This window comes from Brachyhypopomus gauderio, chromosome 6 (genome assembly GCF_052324685.1).
Source record: "Brachyhypopomus gauderio isolate BG-103 chromosome 6, BGAUD_0.2, whole genome shotgun sequence".
Taxonomy (NCBI): domain Eukaryota; kingdom Metazoa; phylum Chordata; class Actinopteri; order Gymnotiformes; family Hypopomidae; genus Brachyhypopomus; species Brachyhypopomus gauderio.
In genome coordinates, this window is record NC_135216.1 from 2,149,032 (window position 1) to 2,171,999 (window position 22,968).

At 42.8% G+C, this 22,968-nt stretch overlaps 2 protein-coding genes across 4 annotated transcripts in view; one reads left to right on the plus strand and one right to left on the minus strand.

The window, feature by feature from the left end:
• The window catches only part of crabp2b (cellular retinoic acid binding protein 2, b), a 45,818-nt gene extending 29,830 nt beyond the window's left edge, over positions 1-15,988 (minus strand). The window contains exons 1-3 of the mRNA XM_077007733.1: positions 15,712-15,988; positions 1,802-1,980; positions 1,499-1,615 (exon numbers count right to left, since the gene is read on the minus strand). Coding sequence (XP_076863848.1) covers positions 1,499-1,615; positions 1,802-1,980; positions 15,712-15,793 — 378 coding nt within the window. The 5' untranslated portion in view covers positions 15,794-15,988. The remainder of the gene's footprint in view (positions 1-1,498; positions 1,616-1,801; positions 1,981-15,711) is intronic.
• Positions 15,989-17,220: 1,232 nt separating this feature from the next.
• On the plus strand, positions 17,221-22,736 carry mrps21 (mitochondrial ribosomal protein S21). 3 transcript variants are annotated; one of them, XR_013131690.1, is made up of 3 exons: positions 17,221-20,762; positions 21,434-21,604; positions 22,240-22,378. XR_013131690.1 is itself a non-coding variant. In XM_077008114.1 (2 exons), exons 1-2 carry the CDS (start codon positions 17,366-17,368, stop codon positions 19,561-19,563), a joined length of 2,109 nt encoding a protein of 702 aa, XP_076864229.1. In that variant the 5' UTR covers positions 17,221-17,365; the 3' UTR covers positions 19,564-19,631. The 3 variants fall into 3 exon arrangements, 2 of the variants coding, with proteins under 2 accessions (XP_076864229.1, XP_076864230.1); XM_077008114.1 differs by lacking the exons at positions 21,434-21,604; positions 22,240-22,378 and having other exon boundaries at positions 17,221-19,403; positions 19,493-19,631; XM_077008115.1 differs by lacking the exon at positions 17,221-20,762 and having other exon boundaries at positions 21,445-21,604; positions 22,240-22,736.
• Positions 22,737-22,968: the final 232 nt, after the last annotated feature.

The window sequence follows — 22,968 nt, forward strand, 5'->3', positions numbered from 1 at the left end:
CAATGTCAAACTGGCCAAAACACTTTATTTCAGTGGGGGTTGAATAAATTTGATCACAACTGTAGGTGCATTACACAGCCCAAACGGCATTCTATTGAACTCAAATAGTCCAAATGGTGTGCAAAATGCAGTCTTGGGGCGATCGCCCTCTGTTACTGGAATCTGGTTGTACCCGCTAGCCAAATCCATGGTGGAAAACCACTTGGCGCCGGACAAAGCATCTAATGACTCTTCAATACGAGGGAGGGGGAGAGCATCTTTCCTGGTCTTACTGTTTAGGGAACGGTAGTCCACACACATACGGATGCTACCATCCTTCTTCTTTACTACAACAATGGGTGAGGCGTAAGGGCTACTACTTTCCCGGATCACTTGATTGTCAAGTAACTGGTGGATATGAGCCTTCACTGCATCATAGTCACAAGGGGGAATGCGCCGATACCGCTGCCTCACTGGTTTGTCATCAGTTACTGGGATGTCATGGGAAATCAATGCAGTACACCCCAAATCTCCCTCAAATGCTGAGAACACCGTTTCATACCTCATCAGCAACCCCTTAACTCTAGCCTGCTCTGGCTCCGAAAGTGCTGATAATTCCATATGTTGTGTCTGTCGCTCGTCTTTGTCAGAGTCTTCGGTGAGTGACGCTGTGCGTGTTTATTCGTGCTTTGTATGTACTAGTTAATACAAATAAAGCCTCTTGTTTGATTGCTATCTGGGCTCTGCATCCTGCTCCCCCCTCCCTGTTACAGTTGCCAATACAGTATGACATTAATCTGATCAGATCATGGGCCTGAACTGACCTGCATGTGCAAGGGATCCTTCACATGACAAATTAAACATGTTGTAACTTCAGTCAACCATGGCAGCTACTAGTTTCATGCTCATGTTAATGAGGCCAGATGCAAATTCAGTAAGACATTGTGAGTCAAAAGAGGGACAAGATTTTAATTATGGCTCTCTGTGGCTACTACCTGTTTTGCTTTTGTGCCGGCATAAACATTTTTGATAAATGTTGAGTTTTATGTAACTGGTGCAAAAGTAGCACACTAAGGCCCTGTCCACGAGTACCGGGATTTAATTTTCAAAGCCTAATGTTTTCCATGAACCTTTTATTCATCTATATAATCAGGGTACTTGAAGACAATCAAGGGCATTCCTAAGGGGAAATACCTAGGGGATATTTTTGAAAAGCATCATTTTGGTGACCCTAAAATGCCATTTTTGTGTAGACCAACGCTGAAAACAAAATGTTATAATTTACCACATTTACTACATTTAAACTTTACTACATTTTAAAATATTCAGATTCATGTGGCCAGAGTTATGTTACCGCTTATTGGATATGTGTTGGATTTGAAGTGTCTGAAACTGAAACTGAAAATGTATTTTTCCTGCATGTTTGAATGTAGCTAAAGTGACATGGCTCTTATGTTATATGTAATGACTGAAAATAAATTTTTTAGTTATTCTGTAGCCAAATGAAGGATGGTCTTACGAGAATGAGTTCTCCATCACTAGTCAGCTCCCGTGTCCATGATGTCTGAAGCTGCTCGCCTTTTTGCAGAGTCTGTTCACAGGTGATTTTTCTGTCTGTCTCCCATTTTGGAAAACTCTGAAGGAAAGAATCAATAAAGTATATGTTGTACATGCTGAATAAATCTGTTTAAAAATATCACTTTTCTTACAGAAATGATGAACAGATCTATTCCTATGTGGGATTATATGTATAATTCGATCATTTAATTTCTATTTAATTTGTGTTTGTTGCATAAAAGTATGCAAAACAGGGTGGCGTTACCGTGCAAGGTCGCCCATCTACAGTGGTCTCGTTGAAGGACTGACCCACCGTGAAGGAGACATGAGTGGTGCGGACACTTGTGGAGGTCTGGATAGACAGAGTCTCTCCCTGCTGTGTGATCTCAACCATGGGTCTTGAGGCTGCTGCCACTGCAATTTTCCTTAAAAATACATTTACACCTACAGAACACAAATGGATGCTTAAATGGAGAAAACGCAGATTGCGTAGAACTATGTAGATAGTCTAAGCCACAGGCCACTAATAGGTGGACTTCAATCTGGATCCGGACCGAAATGATGTCCCATGCGGGCCTGAAACTCATATCAAAACAGAAACGACAACGTATAATCTTGTTGAGCACTTTCTGGTTTTCTGGAGCAGCTTTTACAGTACTTAACGGTGTGGAAGTTATTCTGTCTCAATATTAAAATGAAAATGTAATACGTATTTGCATCTACATGTTCCACTCATACAAGCAACTTTGAGCTCAAAATTCTAATTCAAATGCAATAGTTCCATTTACATTTGAAATGTGGTAGACGTCTATTCATATTTCATTTACACATACATTTTGATGCTTTATTTATCCCTTTATTGAAATAAAAATGTATTTCCCGATTTGAATGATCAAGTTTATGTGATCAAGCAAAGGTTGTATCAAAATTACAATCAAAATGCTATTTGCTTAATATGCTTTGCATTCCGTAATAACGCTTTTCAAATGTAATTTTCAACCTCACCACCATGCTAAAAAGATGTCAATATTCAAATGTTAATGGAGCAATAGCACCTCTCCTGTTTGCAATAACATTACGATACCAACAGCGCTCAAACTGTCAAAATGCATTTTGAAAACGCAATCCGAGCAGAATACATTTTCATTTTCATGGTCTTCCACTACAGTCAAATTATAGTCAAACAAATTCTATTTCATCAGCCTGCCAATCAGATTCCACAGCCCTCCACTATATTCAGCCAATTGGGTTCCACAGCTTTCTGTCAGGCCTGCCTCCCTCCTGTCGGTCATGTCTTCCGTTTGTCTTTTATTTTGAAATTCCTCATTGTGTCTGACTTCACTCCCCTGCCTTGTTTTCTGCCCCTTGTTATTGCTTTCTGCTGTGTCTTGTTGAGTCCCTTGGTTGGTTAGTGTATTTAAGTCTTGTGTTTAGTCTCTTGTCTTGTCGGTTATTGTAAGTACTTCTTGCTCGTATACCTGTTGGATTCTTGGTGTTCTCTGTTTGTATATTTAGCCTGTTTGTACTCTGTTCTTTGATGTTCTCTTTCAGTTGTACTTCAGATTGTGGTTTTTCTAGTTATATGCTTGTTGATGTCTTTCCTTTTCTGTAGTCATGTTCCCCCAGTTATGTTAGTGTTTGGTTCCTATGTTAGGTGTTGTTTGATGATTATTGGTGTATGTTTTGTGTGCTTTGTGTATATGTATCATTAAACCTTTGTTCAGTCCGCATCTGCGTTCAGCCCTCTGTCCTAGTTGTCACACTTTCTACATCAGGCAGCCAATCAGGATGGGACTATAGCACGCTAAGTTTTTTTAAGCATGGCAGTACAAGCGCTCATTAGATTAATTCAAAGTGTAGCAAACGAGTCCTTATGGTGAATTTACACTCGGTAAGTGTGAAAGATTAATTGAGCAAGTGGTGGACATCAGCCTAATCTGGGGCTGATGTGACTGTTATTGCCAAATTGAGCGCTGTGGCAGAGCAACTGAGTGTGCCTCAAATTACGGCGGTAGGACGGCCAACGTCCGTGAAGCGCCTCATGTGATCAGAAATAGAAAAACATTTCTGCTGGTTTGTTTACCCAGTTAAAACTTCAGCCTTTTTTTCGTTTTCTGCCCGAAATTACACACCCAAATCTTGAAGCTTCCTATTCAGGCAATTTCATAATGTATTTGTACTCAAAAGCCTTCAAAGTTTCATGAGAAAACACTTTTATATACAGACATGAATGTGCAATGCATTTTTGACCATAGTCAAAAATTGGGCGTTTTTCTAAATTTCATATAAAATTTTTATTTTAGTGTACAGAAATTCAAGAGATGATGTCCAAGCAGTGTTAATTTTGTTGACGAATACTTTTCGTCATAGTTTTCGTCAACAAACCTTTTTTTCATGACGAAAACGAGACATAGCCTACTGCATACTGGTCCTCGTAGTAGTATGCAGTATAGTTTCCAGTATGCGACAAATGCAAAGCATACTACGGGGTCACGTGAACATAGCGTTGCATGATGGGATGCAGTACACTACAAAGATAGCTCTGTTCGCGTACTGGAATATTTTGCAAAAGTAGTAGGTCATCCGGGTATGTTTCGTGTACTGGAAAATTTCATTTTGGTCACATACTGCATACGGCATACTGATTTGGGGCTCGATCAGTACACCAGTAGTATGTAGTAGGCTATTTCGAACAGAGCTGATAACTAAATAAAGCCTGGTTTATACTTGACGCGGGAGATACCCGTCGCTGCAGAAGCAAAAGTCCAGGGGGTGGAGCTGGATCTTAGATCCAACTCCTCCCACCATCGTGTTTTCATTGGTCTGAAGTAATTGCACTACGCAGAGTAGCATCAGATCAGCCATTCCAAATCACCGTTGTAGTCCTAAATTGCTATTCTTATTTACTCTCATGCCTTTCATTTGTGAACAATCACGAATGTGAAAGTAGGTTAATAATAAACCAATTTTCATCTCGCTAATGCTAGTAACTAGTTTCCTTTGGTGATTATACTAAATCTGACTATTTCTGTTTGTACGAACACTGTTAAGTTTATCTAATCTAGGTGTCTAAGTAAGTGATGGTAAAAACTGATGTTAGAAGATGAATGTTTAGCTAAACAGAATACAGATTTAATACAGATTAAATACTTATGTATGTTGTGTTCTTCATATTGGACATAAACTGTTAAATTAATTCGTGTTTGCTGTAGTTACTTAAAAGTACCGCATGGACACGTCAAGGGGGGTTATTCAGTAGTGCGTGCATGTAACGGCCATGATCTTCATTAACCAGTTCACTGAAAAACTTCACAACTATATTTTTCCATCCATCTATAGATGCATATCACGGTTTTGAAAAAAGGACAGACGCTTTCAGTTGTGCAGTGCACTACATGTTGTAGTAAATACCACTGTCCATTCTGCACACCTGAAGTGTACCGTCCTAACGAAAAAAGTAATTTATTATTATTAAATTATTAATAAATTATTAATGGTAAAAAAATTTAATAGTACATATTTAAGAAATGTACTGTACTTTATTATGTTGGCAATCACAGATCATTATTCCTGTCCACTTTTACGTTTTCTTGTAAACTTAAAAAAACATGTATTGTGTTATTTAAATAACATTCAAAGAACATTTTGATCTTTAAACGGTAAAAGGGTGAATTTATTGGATTTCTATTTCCTGGTCAGAAAACGTAAGCGACACGTAGGAAGAGCTGGATTAGATGCAGCTCTGCCCACCCCCTGGACCGACCAAAAGAAACTATGGACGGTGGGAGGAGTTGGATCTAGATCCAGCTCCACCCCCTGGACTTTTGATTCTGCAGCGACGGGTACTTGTGACGCGGCGCAAGGGTCCGCGCAGCGAAAATGACGTAATCGCTGTGGCTCCGCCCATGCGCGAGGGCCTCGCGCGCTGTCAATTCGCGAGGTCGTGCACCTCTTGAATTTTGTAACTTCGCGCGCGCCGCGCCTCAGCGCAATGAACAAAGTCATGTTTGCAGGGTTCATACACCTTTACAAGGTGGAATTCAAGCACTTGTACATCACTCTCAAGGTCCATTTCTATATTTTCCAGCACATTAAACTTAATTAAGTTAAATATTTATACATATATTCGAAATGATCCGAAATAATTCGCTTTTTATCACATTATTTAATGGTTGTTTATTTTCAAAATGCCCAATGTTAACGTCTTCACGTTCTCTCATGTTCTCTCACCTGTAGCTCCAGAAGGACTAGAGCGATTCACTGAGCACGTCGAGACTTCCCTTCGTACAGCTTTAGACAAGGTTGCGCCATTACGATATAAGAGAGCCACTGAGAGAAGAATAGCGCCATGGTACAATGAGCACACGCGTAGTCTCAAACGAGCCACGCGGATCCTGGAGCATAAATGGCGAAATTCGAAGTTAGAAGTGTATAGACTATCATGGAAAAGCAGCCTTATTGAATATAAGCATGCCCTCCATACGGCAAAGTCCTTATATTTATCGGCTTTAATAGAAAAACATAAAAACAATTCAGGACTCCTTTTTAAAACTGTTTCCAGCCTTACGAGGAGTCACGAACAAATCAATTCTCTAATTCCACTAGAGTGTAGCAGTAACAATTTTATGAAGTTCTTTAATGATAAGATTGATAAAATTAGGGAAAAATTAGTAGTGCTATCTCAGAGCCTGTCAACATGCCAATGCACCTTGACAGCTGTCTGGTCAGATCTGATGCCCTGTTAGAGTCCTTCTCCCCAATTGGTCGCGAGGAGCTTATTTCACTGGTGAAATCTGCTAAACCCTCCACATGCATACTAGATGCTGTACCAACCCATCTACTTAAAGAATGACTGCATAGCAATGTAGAACCGTTGCTTACTATGATAAACTATTCTCTTAGCCTGGGCTACGCTCCCAGTTCATTTAAACTTGCAGTCATCAAGCCGTTAATTAAAAAACCTGGTCTTAACCCCCAAGAACTGTCCAACTATAGGCCAATTTCTAATCTGTCATTCATATCCAAAATTTTAGAGAAAGTAGTTTCTTCTCAACTCTCTTCCTTCTTACAGACAGAACATGTCTTAGAGTTATTTCAGTCTGGATTTAGAGCTCATCACAGCACTGAAACGGCACAGACTAAAGTATTGAACAATCTCTTAATATCCTCTGATAAAGGACACATTTCTTTTCTCATACTGCTAGACCTCAGTGCTGCTTTTGACACCATTGACCATAATATTCTACTTACTAGGCTGGAGACACTCATTGGCATAAGAGTTCAAGCACTCTCCTGGTTCAGGTCCTACCTGACAGATCGTTACCAATTTGTACTAGTAAATAATGAATGCTCAGAGCATTCTAAAGTAAAGTATGGTGTCCCACAAGGATCTGTACTGGGCCCCATATTATTCTCATTATATATGCTACCACTGGGCACTATCATTCGTAGGCATGATATTAGCTTCCATTGCTACGCAGATGATACTCAGTTGTATATACAGTTGTGATCAAATTTATTCAACCCCCAATGCTGCGAAGGGTTTTATGGAATTCAGTGCACATTTGTAATTGTGTTCATAATGAAATCTTACAAGGACTTGTTAAAGAACTAAATGCAACTAAGATAGCATCAATTTTTTTTGTCATAAAGTATTAAATGGCCTTTTTGTGATTTCTTCATTGACACAATTATTCAACCCCTTTACGACTACCACTCCTAAGAACAGAGGTTCATTCCAGTGTTTTCCATCAGGTATTGAAAACATCTGTGGATGTCAACGAGCAGCAATCAAGCATGATAAGCACCAATTAGGCAGATTTAAAAGGACTGTGATACTCAGCTCCTTCTAGACATCTACTGGTGTGTTTCCAAGCATGGTGAAAGCAAGAGAATGGTCCCAGAAGACAAGAGAAGAGGTTATTGCTCTTCACAAGAATGGCAATGGATATAAAAAGATTGCGAAGTTGTTAAATATTCCAAGAGACACTATCGGAAGTATCATTCGCAAGTTCAAGTTAAAGGGCACAGTGGAAACGTTACCTGGTCGTGGCAGAAAGAAGATCCTGACCGCGACTGCTGTGCGCTACCTGAAGCGTAATGTGGAGAAAAATCCCCGCGTGACTGCTAAGGAACTGAAAAAAGACCTGTCAGATGTGGGCACTGAAGTTTCAGCTCAGACAATAAGGCGCGCACTGCATAACGAAGACCTCCATGCCAGAACGCTCAGACGCACCCCCTTGCTGACTCCAAAGAACAAGAAAAGTCGACTGCAGTATGCCAAAAGTCATGTGGACAAGCCACAAAGGTTTTGGAACAGGTTTTGGAAACTAAATTAGAACTGTTTGGGACAATGGACCAGCGCTATGTTTGGAGAAGGAAGAACCAGGCTTATGAACAAAAGAACACCTTGCCTACTGTGAAGCATGGCAGGGGGTCAATTATGCTTTGGGGCTGTTTTGCTTCTAATGGTACAGGAAAGCTTCAACGTGTGCAGGGTACCATGAATTCCCTTCAGTACCAGGAGATCTTGGAGGAAAATGTGATGGAGTCAGTCACAAACCTGCGGCTTGGGAGACGTTGGACCTTCCAACAGGACAATGATCCGAAGCACACATCCAAGTCCACTAGAGCATGGTTGAACATGAAAGGCTGGAACATTCTAGAGTGGCCATCGCAATCACCAGACTTAAATCCAATTGAGAACCTCTGGTGGGACCTAAAGAAGGCAGTTGCAGTGCGCAAGCCTAAGAATGTGACTGAACTGGAGGCTTTTGCCCATAAAGAATGGGCTAAGATACCCATAGGGCGCTGCAAGACACTTGTGTCAAGCTATGCTTCACGCTTGAAAGCTGTCATAACTGGAAAAGGATGTTGTACTAAGTACTAAAAAATAATGTCACTAGGGGGTTGAATAAAACTGATAATGATGTGAGCACAGTAAAGACATTTGTGGTTATTCCATCATAAATATTATGTTATGTTTGTCTAATTTATAAGTGCCTCTTTGATATAATTGTAAATAAGATGACTGAAATGATCAAAATCAATGTCAAACTGGCCAAAACACTTTATTTCAGTGGGGGTTGAATAAATTTGATCACAACTGTATCTTATAATCCAGATGATATCACTACAACTCGCAAGATTGAGAACTGCGTCCAGGACATTAAAAACTGGATGGCATCTAATTTTCTTCAACTAAATTCTGACAAGACTGAGGTGCTGATTCTTTGGCCTAAAGCTGCTAGAAGCAATTGGGCTGATATTCCCCTTACCCTAGATGGTTTTTCAGTAACACCTAAATTAGGGTGACCAAACGTCCGTATTTCCCGGGACATGTCCGTATTTCACGTCCGGCGTCCCGGGTTCTTTTTTTAAAGTGAGGAAATGTCCTGGTTTTTAAATTACCTTCATCCGGCCATTAATTCTACAGGCACTAGGACCCTGAGCACGGCGCTGCATGACACGGAATCCCTGAGCCTCATCAGTGAGGGCAGTTCTGTTTTTAATCAGATAAAAATATGGTCACTCTACCTAAATCTACTGCAAAAAGTTTAGGTGTCACTATTGATTCTGATCTTTCATTTGACGGACATGTATGCAATGTCACTAAGGCTGCCTTTTTCCATTTATGTAATATCGCCAAGCTGAGACACTTACTCAGGGCCGGCGCCACGGGAGGGCGAATGGGGGCGTCGCCCCCTCAGGCGAGGTGTCCCGCCCCCTCAATGTAAAAAATAAGACCCATTTATTTTACAACAATCGCTACGCACCCCCCCCCCCCCCCCCCGCTCAACAACTTACGTTCGCCCCCCCGAAATTTTCTGACGCCCCCTCACTGTATATGTTCTGGCGCCGGCCCTGCACTTACTTTCATTAGCTGACGCAGAGAAACTGGTCCATGCTTTTGTCTCGTCGAGATTGAACTACTGTAATAGTCTTCTAATTGAATGCTCTAAACCAGTGGTTCCCAAACTTTTTCTGCAGTGCCCCCCTTTAGTAGATGAGAACATTTTTGCGCCCCCCCCTACACCCCCCCCCCCCCATATTGACTAGGGATGTGTTGAAAACGTACAAAAACAATAGGTTCACAACTTTGGTCAAACATGAAAAAAATAAATTGCAAGAAACCTTTTAAATGGTTCAAGAATTCTAAATATAATTGAAAATAAATAAGGAGATGAAATAAGAGAAACAGCAATACATATGCGGCTAGTTTGCAAGCGCAGACATCACGCAGAGCACAAAGCATGTAACGGCCAGAAATATGTGTACTGTCTCTTTAAGGGAGCGAGTTGAGCGCGCGTATGGAATATTGTTTTTTTAGCTTTCTGCCGTAGACCGAGTCAGACCACTGCTATTTAATTTATTTCTGTAACGCATTCAATGAGCTTTGGACAACTCACCAGTTTATGTATGAACAGTGAAGTATTGCTGGAGCCCAGGTTTATTTTGGTCAACCAGCAAATAAACGGACTAAGTGGAATACCACCAGCGCGAGTATTAAGGTTGAACTAACTCCGAAAACCAAGCAATACAAGCATAGAATTAGACTGAATAGATCTGTTTTTATGGATCGGTCACATTGTCCCCGATACCCGATCTAGAATTTTTTCAGATATTAATATCGGAATCAGTGCATCCCTAATGACACATGTTTTACTTCCAAGCTCCGCGCCCCCCTGCAATAGCTCCGCGCCCCACCTAGGGGGCGCGCCCCCCACTTTGGGAACCACTGGTGTAGGAGATGCGGGATCTGTCAGCAAAGCTACTGTATGTCCGTCTGTCCGAAAACTATGTCTGGCATTAAAATGACTAGTGCCCAGTTTTGTGGTGTTTCCTGGGCATAAGCCAGTTATGGACATCAAAGAGGAATTCCACAGCATCGTTGGTTTGTCTTTAATTCACACGGACAATAAAGAAATTAAGCAAAGGAGAAGCACTATATAAAACTATATTCCATTTACATTTTAAGGATTTCCTAGAGCATTGATGGAACCTACATATGCTACCTATTCCAGCACCATTAGAACATGAAGGCGATTACATAAACAGAAAATCCATCCATAGCATTAATGTACAGGTACTAACCTTTATAATACGTAATGAATAATGTACTTATCTTTAATGGTAACAAAAATAATGTAGCTGGGTCATTCCAGGATTTTGGTACATTTCAGGGGTGGTAACTTCTGAAAATTTGATCTTCAATTTGATCATTTTAAATCATATATTTATAATCTACAGGTTATAAACTATCAAAAAGTTTGATTCGTCAATCTCAGATATGGAAGAAGTTTTTTCTTTATTAGATTGGTGTGCAGTAAATTGGTATGCAGTAACAGGGTTGCGACTAACAGGGTTGCAAATTTAGGCTAAGTTGTGGTCTACCCCAGGAACAGATGCTCACTGTAAAATTTAGCTATGTATACAAGATCAAGGACAAATATGGTTATATAAGTATATAAAGTAAATTTTGACTCTACTCAATATTAGTCTTAGAATATGAGGAACAGGGTTGCATTCACTGAGTGACACACACAACTTGGACAAACATATTTGGAAAAAAACCTTGAAAATTGTTAGAGCACTTACCATTTTTCTTGCCATGTGGGCAGGAAATGTCCTTGTGATGCAAATTCCTTTGTGCTAGTACACAAATATTTTTAACCCTTTCTCTGCCAGATAAAATTCCTTATGGTAACAGGGTTGCGCGCATGTTGTGGGACACAACTTAATAGTGTAAAAACTGTGACATGCAATACAATGTACACCAAATAAGTTGTTTTCATAAGTAAAGGAGATGCATTTCAACAATATACAAGAGGAAGTAATTTATTTAGAGCTTATTTTAATTGTTAAATTTGGCAAAGGAGTTGGTCACCCAATGTGTGGGACAAGAGAAAATGGCCATTTTTTGAGGTGGTTCAAAGGTATTCGGTCTTTTGAATAATATCTAAGGCGCTTATTTTTCCACCAAATTTTACAGTTTGTCTTATAACAAGTACAATGTTTAAAAAAAAATTTTTTAGAGTCATTTAGATATTTTGGATATGTACATTTGAAATTTAAGTGGTGGGACAGGAAATGTACCAAAATCCTGGAATGACCCAGCTATTGTCACCAGCCACTTTCCCTCAAACTGGACATATATAGACTTACCTCCCCCTGACTATGGGTCTGTCTCAAAACCTAGTGAGCTCTCTACATAGACAGCATCTTACGTCATGGAATGCGCGTTCCTGAGAAGTAGGCTGTCTCAATTCTTAGATACCTTAAAATGCTGTCTACTAAGATATCTTAATCTGACCCTGAAATAAGTCAGCATTAGACCCTTCCTCAGCCGGTAAGGCAATCCCATGATGCAACGCGGGGCAGCACGGCACAGCTCAACTTTTTTCATCATGGCGGACGGAAGAAGGACGTCCAGCGGCGAAGTCATTTTCAAATGTAAGTTATTTAAGTTTTTATAGCGTACGTGTTGTATTTTATGGGTTTTCTTGGCATAACAGAACACAAATTAGCTATTTATTGGGTTAGTCGGTGGCCTTTTTCCAGTGTTTTATATATCGATGGGTTAGCATTTATGCTAGCGGGTTTTGAAGCGTCAGAGCACTGTTTTAGATGGGCTGATGCTAACAGCTGATGCTAACAGCCCCTCTAAAAGCGTTTATCATCAGTCACTGTAATATTTTATTAGTTATCTTAGGCCCCGTCCACACGACGCCGGAGGTTTTTAAAAATGGAGGTTTTTGTCTCCGTTTTCAAAAATATCTCCGTCCACACGATCAGCGTTTTCAAAAATATCTACGTCCACACGACGCCGGAGATTTTTAAAAACGGAGGTTTTTGTCTCCGTTTTCAAAAATATCTACATCCACACGACGCCGGAGTTTTTTAAAAACGGAGGTTTTTGTCTCCGTTTTCAAAAATATCTACGTCCACACGACGCCGGAGGTTTCTAAAAACTGAGGTTTTTAGCCTCCCGTCCACACGAAAACGGCGTTTTCGGTCACCGAAAACAGAGGTTTTTGAAAACGCCTTCCAAGGTGGAGACTTTTGAAAACTCCGGTCTCGGCGTATTCGTGTGGACGGGGAAAACGCATGTTTAGGAAAACGCTGACGTCACATAGTGAGTCTGCGCATGTCTTTTTTTTTGTTTACATTCGCTCAGCGAGGCGAGGCGACAGGGGTGGACTCCGAGGAGGAGGAGTATTCCCCATCAGTGTGCTCGGAGAGCACCGTTCACTATGGGAGGGATGACGTCGGTTCCCCCCCCCCCCCCCGTCTGGTTGCGAGGCGAAGGGGGTGGACTCCGAGGAAGAGGAGTATTCCCCATCAGTGTGCTCGGAGAGCACCATTCGCTACGGGGAGGATGACGTCAGTCCCCTCCCATCCGACTACATCGAGGAGAGCGAGGGGGAGAGCCCTCCGTCAGTGTGTTCGCTCCCGACGGTATACAAAGGGAGAGGGAGCGGACCGGACAGTTCGCTCGCGTCGGTGAGTAGGGATTCCTGCGGGGAGGAGCCCATGGAACACTCCCGATGCGAGACCCCCGCTCGGTCCATGGACTGGAGCGTGGCCGAGGAGGAGGAGCCGGAGATGGACACCACCCCCGATACCGGTTCCAGAGGGGGCTGGCCTGGCAATGGAGGAGCTTCCTACAGGGGGTTCCCGGAGAGGGAGCGCCGGCAGGCCTATAGGGCGGCAAGCCCCTACGGCCCTCCCGGGGGGAGGGAGCCGCGGACCCGGGAGGTGGGTCGCCGCGAGACCCGCCAGTCGCGCTGCATCCAAGCGGGCTGCAAGTCGCGCTGCACCTCGCGCGTCCGCCCGAAGCACGGCCCCCAAGCGGTCGGACAGTTGCGCTGCACCTCGCGCGTCCGCCAGAGGGACTGCCCCCAAGCAGTCGACCAATCGCGCTACGCCTCGCGCGTCCGCCAAAGGGACTGCCCCCAAGCGGTCGACCAGTCGCGCTACACCCAGCGCGTCCGCCAGCCGTGCGGCACCTGGCGGTGAGCGGGCGGAACAGGCGGGAGGAGTACCGCCTACTGCAGCGTCTCCAGCCCCCGGAGCCTTCGCGCCGCTACAGGCGTTGCCCCAGGCGGGAAGCCTGGCTCCGGGAATGAATGTCTGTGTTCCTGTGTTTTTGTCTGTCCCCTTGTGTCTCCCTAACCCACTGTTCCCGTTTGTGCCCTTCGTGTTTACTGTTCCGGTGTGCGTATTTGTCCTCGTGCCCATGTTTAATGTTTTCTCCCCTGTCTTCCCAGGGAGGGTGTGATAGAGCTGTTCGCGGCGGTTCCCGCCGTCGGGGGTGTCGGCTCTCGGAGGCCCGTGATCCCGGCGGCTCCGGACCTGCCCGTCGGTGTTGGTTCGGGGCTTTCCAGCTGCGCCGGACGCTCCGGGAGTAGCGAGCCCCTGGTGGCGGGTTCTGTCACGGGACAGCTCCGGACCCTTCCCTGTGGGCGTGTCATTTTGTCGTCTGCGTGCAGTTATGTCCATGTTTGTACTTCCGTGGGTGTGGGTTGTTTGTGAGCGTGTTCGTTTGTTACACCTGTGCCTTGTCTCGAGGTCACGTGGGTCTGTGTAACTCACCTATTTAATGTGCGTTCGCGCAGTGTCGTGTGCTCGTCTTTTGTCTAAAGCAACGTGTCAGCGTGAGTGTGATATTGTGCTGCTTGCGCTCCGCACCGTGCTTATTCGTTTGATGTCATTAAATGTTCGTTGTACACAGTAATCGTCTTGGTGCCTGCTTCCCTCACCCAAGCGTTACACACACCACTCAGATTAGACCTGAAATTAGTAAGTGTTCAATTTAAAAAATATTTTAAAACTCAATACAGTATTATAAATGTGGGGAATATAATAATATAATCGCGCCCTTCTGCTAAATATAAAAATATAATTTTCACTCACGCATTAACTCTGTTGGCATTTTTTTTACATGCTGACTGCCTTTCTCTATAGCATCTACCGCAGTATTACATTTACGTTTAATAATATCTAAATATTCTGCAGACGCAGTCATTAATACTGCAAGCTACAAGCTAACTCAGAGTTCAGGGTTAAGTTTAGAGTAGGTTAAACCCACTTTCTGGAATACCCCTCTGGTCAATAAAGTTGTTTGGAAATTTGTTTTTGTATATATTGCACATACAAACAATAATATTCTGTAACTGGTTAATAAATGTTTCATTTTGTGCAAGTGTATATAATGACTATTACACCATTTATATTTTAGTCAACTAAATTCTTTTGATAATTAGTTGAATAAATTCTAATGAAAATTAGTCGACTAAAACTAGACTAAGACTAAAAACAAATCCAATGACTAAATTATGACTAAAACTAAATGACATTTTAGTCAAAAGACTAAGACTAAAACTAAATCAAAAATTGTTGTCAAAATTAACACTGTGTCCAAGAACACTTTTGTCTTTGCAGTCTTGCAAAATGCAATGCAAAATGTAAATGGAACTATTCCATTTGAATTTGAATTTTGAGCTCAAAGTTGCTTGTATGAGTGGAACATATAAATGCAAATGCGTATTACATTTTCATTTTAATATTGAGACAGAATAACTTACATATAATGGTAATGGTCACACGTCCAAATAAACCTACGGACCAATTGCAAACGAGTTTGGCTATACAACGAGATAAATACGGGGGACGAGGGACAATAAATATAGTTAAAAAAATACTTAAATAAGACTGAATTCATTTCACTTGATTGACAAATCAAGGCATGCAGATGTTATATATGTATCTTCTCACATTATAACTAGTTGGACTTCCAGACCTTGGCATCATGAAATATTGCCCGACTGGACCTCTTTAATTTTTTTAATGAATACCCCACGTGCACCCACGCTGAATAATACGTGACAGGGGTTTCATTGAGGAGTTTATTTAACTTTTCAGAGAAACGACAAGATTTCATAATGACAAAGAAATGCTATACTATAGGCTACTCAATTTGCCTAATGAGAAACTAGGGTATAGCCTACATTAAAATCTATTCTCGCTTATGAAAGAAAATTATGCAATAAAATAGCTTAATAGCCAAATTTGTTTTAAAAGGTAATCCTAATGATATTTCCTACATGAAACAACACGTTTGAACGAGCAAGGTAAAACTACCTCTGGGGATCGGTGAAATCTTATCAAACCTACCTAGCGCTTTAAGGAGCTCCTCGAAATTTTCCGAACTTTTCATTTTCCAAGTTCCAGAAAAGTCTACTATTTGAGACTCCATATTTTGCTTCTTCAGATTTTTTTTCTGTCTCTCAAAAAATCCCGTACATTGGCACTGGATCTCTCTCTCTATCTATCTGCCTGTTTGTATCTCTCTCTCTCTCTCTCTCTCTCTCTCTCTCTCTCACACACACACACACACACACACACACACACATACACAGACACACACATCAGTCTCTCATTCTTTTTGCCGCATGGGTTGTCTGATTCACGGGACGGTCATATGCTCACACCATGTGGTTAGGCAGTTAGGTACGTTGGAGCAGAGGTGGTCTTTGCATAGAGACGTTGCTAGGCAATTGCCTTGGGCCCCTCCCACTGCAGCCTACTGTAGGGGCCCCCTGACTAGCTAACTTATTTCTTGCATATTAATGTTGATAGCTAGCTAAATTCGCCTTGAGCCCCCAAATTGCTAAGTCAAATCATAAAAAATCACAGAGAGAGAGAGAGAGAGAGAGAGAGAGAGAGAGAGAGGCGGTTAAGTTCGTCAATAATGACGAGGAACAGAGGAACAAAGTAATACTGTATATCTCTAATTGCTGTCATGGTGACCAGAGGTGGATGTGTGTCGCCCCCCCCCCCCCCCCCCCCCCCCCCCCCCCGTCGCCCCCCCGAGTCTTGGTTCCTCTCAAGGTTTCTTCCTCATGCCCTTAGAGTTTTTCCACTGTCGCCCTTGGCTTGCTCACTGGACAATTGTAAAGCTGCTTTGTGGCAACAACTGTTGTAAAAAGCGCAATGTAAATAAAATTTGATTGATTGATTGATATTGCAAAGTCCCGTGGTCAGAGGGGAACTTCGGTATAGCAAGTAGGCTATGTTACTTTTTCAGGCCTGAGAATTAAAATATATGTAAAGTGTTCTGAGCATAATTCTGAGCATGAAAGGCAGTCGATCCCCAAGGGTGCTACGGGAACAACCAACCTATGGTACATTTTATTAAAAACATTTAACACCCACGAATCAGTGTGTCTTTGTTTGGCTATAGATAATGCCGTTTGCTGTGATGGATAATTAAATATTAGCCCTTATTTATGCATAGAAACAACGGAAATGGCGAGTATCATTTGTAGCTAGGGTTGCCACCTAGGTCTGACAAAAAACAAGGACACTGTCATACTGACACAGGGTGGCGGCGAACGTAAGTTGTTGAGCGGGGGGGGGGGGGGGGGGGGGGGGGGTGGCGAACGTAAAATGTTTAAAATGGACACAGCGAGAGAAAAAAAATCAGATTTAAAGTGTGCAGTCACAGTCTGAATCGTGGTTTGAACTAACCTAGGTTTTAGCGTCTATATATAATCAAGGCATGCAGAAGTTATATATATATACATACATATACATATACACACATCTGTTTCATGTTCACCATTTCCTTCATTCAGTTCAATTCCAGGCCTTTGGTGTCACATTCCTGAAGGGTCGGAGAGGGGGTCTGAAATGAAAGCAATAAGTGGCAGTCTGTAGCGGTTAGAGACATCCTCTACTCTTCAATCAACTGAAGCCCATCTTCATTTTTTGGTTAAGTATCACACCTTGACACACATCATATACTACCTTCATTCATTTATTCATCATGTGTTTTTCCATCCCTGTTCTTACTCCCTATAGTCGCCGTCAATACAAACATCACTACAGAAAACGCACTACCAGTAACCTCATCTACCCTCCACTCTCAACAAACACCCCGATCATTGCGACCGGGGGGCTCTGGAACTGCCAGTCTGCAGTCCAGAAAGCAGACTTCATCACAGCCATTGCAGCTCATCACTCCCTTGACTTCTTGGCCCTAACAGAGACATGGATCACCCCAGAGAACTCTGCTACTCCTGCTGCCCTGTCATCTGCATTTTCCTTCTCTCACTCTCCAAGACAGACTGGAAGGGGAGGTGGCACTGGATTGCTTCTGTCCAGTTGCTGGCGCTTTACTCCTTGCACTTTCCCACAAATTACCATCTCAACATTTGAGTATCATGCTGTCACTGTACGCTTCCCAACCACACTTCACATCATTGTTGTTTATCGTCCACCCTGCACCCTAGGTAACTTCACTGAGGAATTAGACACACTTCTGAGCGTCCTCCCTAATGATGAAACTCCTCTTCTTCTGCTTGGTGACTTCAACCTCCCAACAGATAAACTACAATCATCTGGCGTTCTTCCTTTGCTGTCATCATTCAACCTCAACCTCACCCAGTCTTCTCCAACACACAGAGCAGGCAATGTCCTAGACCTGGTCTTCACTAGACCACCTGCAGTGATGGACATTGCAGTAACTCCTCTCCACTGTTCAGATCATCACCTTGTATCTTTCTCCTTATCTCTTCCTCCCCACCGTCACACCCTTACTGCTACAGGCACTACCACCATCCGTCGTAACCTTCATTCCATCTCTCCATCAGTACTTGCCTCTACTATCACCACAGCCCTCCCGTCCCATGACTCTTTCTCTTGTCTCTCCACAGACACCGCCACTGACACTTTATTGTCCTCCCTCTCTTCATCTATTGACCTCTTATGTCCCCTCTCTTCCAAACCCACAAGATCCTCCCCACCTGCTCCTTGGCTCTCGGACACCCTACGTAACAACCGACGAGAACTGAGGATGGTTGAGAGGCGATGGAGGAAATCGAAGCTTACTGCTGATCTTCGCTTGTATCAGTCTCTCCTGTCCCTATTCTCCATGGAACTAACTGCTGCCAAGACATCATTCTACAGAGAGAAGCTGGAGGCATCTACATCAGATCCACGCAAGATGTTCAAAATCTTCTCTTCTCTCCTCAAACCCTCCCCCCCTCCAACTCCCACTTCTCTTACTGCAGATGATTTTGTCACCTTCTTTGAAGAGAAGGTCAATACGATTCGCAGCACCTTTTCCCTAGTCCCTGTTCCCACTGTGTCCCCTCCTACTCCTCCCTTTTCTCTAACCTCCTTCTCTCCTCTCTCAGCTGAGACGGTGCTTCAGCTGCTGACATCCAGCAGTCCCACCACATGCCCTCTGGACCCCATCCCATCCACACTCCTCCAGACAATCTCCCACGAACTCCTCCCTTTCATCTCGACCATCATCAACAACTCCTTATCTTCAGGAATTGTGCCATCATCATTCAAGGCGGCTAGGGTGGTGCCAATCCTAAAGAAACCCAACCTTGATGCCACCAACATCAGCAACTACAGACCGGTATCTCTCCTCTCATTCCTTTCTAAGATCCTTGAACGGGCTGTACACAACCAGCTATCCTCTTTTCTCTCACAGAACCAGCTTCAGGACCCCAACCAATCTGGCTTCAAGCCGGCACATTCTACGGAAACTGCACTCATTGCAGTAACTGAGAAACTCCATGCGGCTAGAGCAAATGGACTATCATCAGTTCTGATTCTGCTTGACCTTTCGGCTGCCTTTGACACAGTCAATCATGAGATCCTTCTGTCCATCCTCTCAGGCCTTGGTATCACTGGCAATGCATGGACATGGTTTGCATCCTACCTGGAGGGTCGTTCCTACCAAGTAACATGGGGAGGATCAACATCCACGCCATGCAAACTCTCCACCGGTGTTCCACAAGGCTCAGTACTGGGTCCACTTCTTTTTTCCCTTTATACCCGCTCTCTGGGTGAGTCAATATCTGCACATGGCTTCTCTTATCACTGTTATGCGGATGACACCCAGCTCTTCTTTTCCTTCCCACCCTCTGACACACAGGTTTCAGCTCGAATCTCTGCATGTCTGAAAGACATTGCCTCTTGGATGGCAGCTCACCACCTAAAGCTTAACCCAAGCAAGACGGAGATGCTGTACATCCCTGCAAGAGCCAGTCCTCATCGTGATCTTTCTATCTCATTCGAGAACACCGTGATCACTCCATCCATGGAAGCGCGTAGCCTTGGTGTAGTTGTCGACAATCAGCTCTCCTTCACGGCCCACGTTGCTAACACAACACGATCATGCAGATTCGCCCTTCACAACATTCGGAGGATTCGGCCATTTCTCTCTAGGGAGGCCACTCAGGTCCTTGTCCAGTCCCTTGTTATCTCAAGACTGGACTACTGCAACTGCCTACTGGCTGGTCTTCCTATGCATGCCATCAAACCCCTGCAACTGATCCAGAACGCTGCAGCTCGGTTGGTCTTCAACCTTCCCAAGTTCAGCCATGTCACTCCCTTGCTGTCCTCCCTCCACTGGCTTCCGGTAGCTGCCCGCATCAAATATAAAACCCTGGTGCTGGCCTACAAAGCAAAGGATGGTCCAGCTCCTCCTTACTTGATGGCCATGGTAAAACCCAGATGCATACCTAGAGCCCTCCGCGCCTCAAGTATGTCTCGTCTTGACCCTCCATCATCCAGGACACATGGGAGACAAGCATCCAGACTTTTCTCTGTCCTGGCTCCAAGGTGGTGGAATGAACTTCCCTTGTGTGTCCGAACATCGGAGTCACTTGCTGTCTTCAGACGCCGACTGAAGACCCACCTCTTTCAAGTGCACTTTGCATAATTATGCTTTGTCTTTTGTACTTTATCGTCTCTTTCCTCAGGTATTGTGCATAATTGGGTTATAGGAATTGTTTACTGTCTTTTTCCTCAGGGGATGTGTATATTCAGGTATAATTGTTAGGTATCATTTGACTTTCGTCTAGTGGTTTTTCCAGCTTAGAGTACCTTGTGTTCAGGACTATCTATTCTACCTTGGAGATTCCAAGCAACTACATAGCACTTTTGTAAGTCGCTCTGGATAAGAGCGTCTGCTAAATGCCATAAATGTAAATGTAAATGTAAAGCAAGTCATTTGAAAGTGTGAGGAAAAATACAGCATCCTTCAAAGGGTCACCTGAAAATGGAGGTGTGTCTTACAATGAGGAACAGGCTGAGAATGGCAGACATGAAAGGTGAATGGAGCTTCAGTGCACCATGGAATGTGAGTGGGCAGCTGTGGGTTGGTGCTGAGACTTCAGACCCCCTGACTCAAATGCTCAGAGGTAATTACCCCCCCCCCCCCCGTCCCCCTGCCTCCACCCACCCTCTCTCTTTCCCACTCGCTCACCTGATTCTACACACACCAAGCCCATTTCATCAGCTCTATTTCAACATGTCGGGAAAAAATTGACACACCTGGAAAATAAAGACAGCAACAGAGTCTAAAAAAGGAGGAGAAAGATGGAAGAAGGTTCTTGCGTTAGCATGTTTTTGAGGTCAAAATAGAGTCTGTGGAAAGAGTTTATTGTGTTTTACTACATTCTCTTTGAATGCCTTCCCTAAGTGAACATTTGTAACTCTTTGTTTGAAATGATTAGTGCCACTTACTTGAATTTATATATTGTGACATTCCTAATGAGCTGTCGCCCAGCACTGACCCCACTGTCTGATTCTCCTCCTGGGAAAGACAGCGAGAGGAGGAGATATGCCTAATACCTAGAGAGATTCCTAATAAAAATATTTTTTCTTCCTCAATAATGAATATAATTTCAAAAATATATCTACATTGAATAAGAAACTACTAAAATTAAAATAAAACAGGTCGAGTGTATTACCTATTGAGAAATGCTTTCTTTATTTTTATTTAAAGAAATACTCTTTAAAAGCATTTTTAAAATCAGGGGTAGGACATTAAACAATAACCACCCGTCTTTGTGCATTTGCCGTCAACAAGGTTTTATTTGGCATTGGAGTCACATGAGTGGGAACCTTTCGGACAGCTGCAGTTCTACACGGACGATATTTTTATGAACACGAGGAAAATGGCGAACCACCTACGCTTCGTCGCACGGACAGTAATGGTTCAGGATGGAAATATTGATGCTGCGTATAAAGCTCTCAATAGGTATTTTTTCTCCTGAGTATTTAAAATATGTAATTTTGGAGACATCTTACAAACACTAAATTGACATTATTAATGTTCTCCAGCAGTTGGGATAATAGATGCCATGCCCGACTTTTTCAATGTCATTACTACCTAGCGTTATCTATCAAGCATACAAACAAGCCAGTAAAAAAGAAAATTGAACTCTTAAGATAACAAACTTATCCGAAATGTTTATCAGGACAGTCTAGTTAGCTAGATATGGTTGTTTCACGAACTAGTCGCGCTTAAGTGGTGCCTGTTTTCTTTCCTTCACTGAGCAATCTAACTAGCTGGTTAGTTATCAGTCACGTTAACTTGAGACTACAGCTACGATTAAGTTTCACACGGTTTATCGTACTCTCTTATTGTTTGTCCAAGTAGTCACTTCAGTTATTAGCATTAGTGAATTTAGGGTGGGTGGTCTGGGCTGTTTCAAGAGCTTTAATTGGATACATGTCACTTGTGTCCTTCTGCTTCCAAATGCCTGATCATGATGTTCCACTAATTAGGCAGAAATATGCCAGAATCAGGAGGCGTTTTTTCCTCTGAGGTAACTGTGACTGCTTAGCAGATCATGCCTCTTCCTCTTCCTTCCTCCCATCGTCTTTCTTCAGGGTGTTGACATTAGACGGCATCATCGAGACGGTGAAACGTGGACGCTACTATGAGAAGCCGTGCAGGCGCAGACAGAGGGAGAATTATGAGAACTGCAAGAGGATCTACCAAATGGAGATGGCCCGCAAGATCTCCTTCATATCCAGGAAAAATAGGCAAGACCCATGGCTGGGGTGTTAGCATGAAAGATGACTGAAGATGACTTTAACAAGGACGAACAAACCACGTGTTTAGGTTGGGGGTGTATAATTTTAATGAAGAAAGGGGATTTATGGACTGGTATATGAAAATATTAGGCAACATTCAGGTACTGGAATTCTACCCCTGTAAATGAATATTTGAGCAATTTTGTGTTATTTGATGCTCATTTTGTGCTTGTTTGGATTATCTTTTCAGACTTTCACACTATGTGAAATTGGCCACATTTATGAAATCACATCACACTTTCAGTGTATAGCACTATTAAATATTACCATTATGTTACCATTCAAATGTGTATATTAGTACATGTCATTTTTCATTCTTTTGTCATTGTTATTTTTGCTCCATTTACATTGATTTTAACTTTTTTACATGCAGCTTGCACAGCCCCAAAATCAGACATAATAGCATTTATACTGTGTATACTTCCAACAGTTTGCATAATGATTTGAATCATTTAAGCTGGCCTATGCTGAATAGTAGTTTTATAAAGCACCACAACTGTCCAGGTACTTCATTTACAAGGC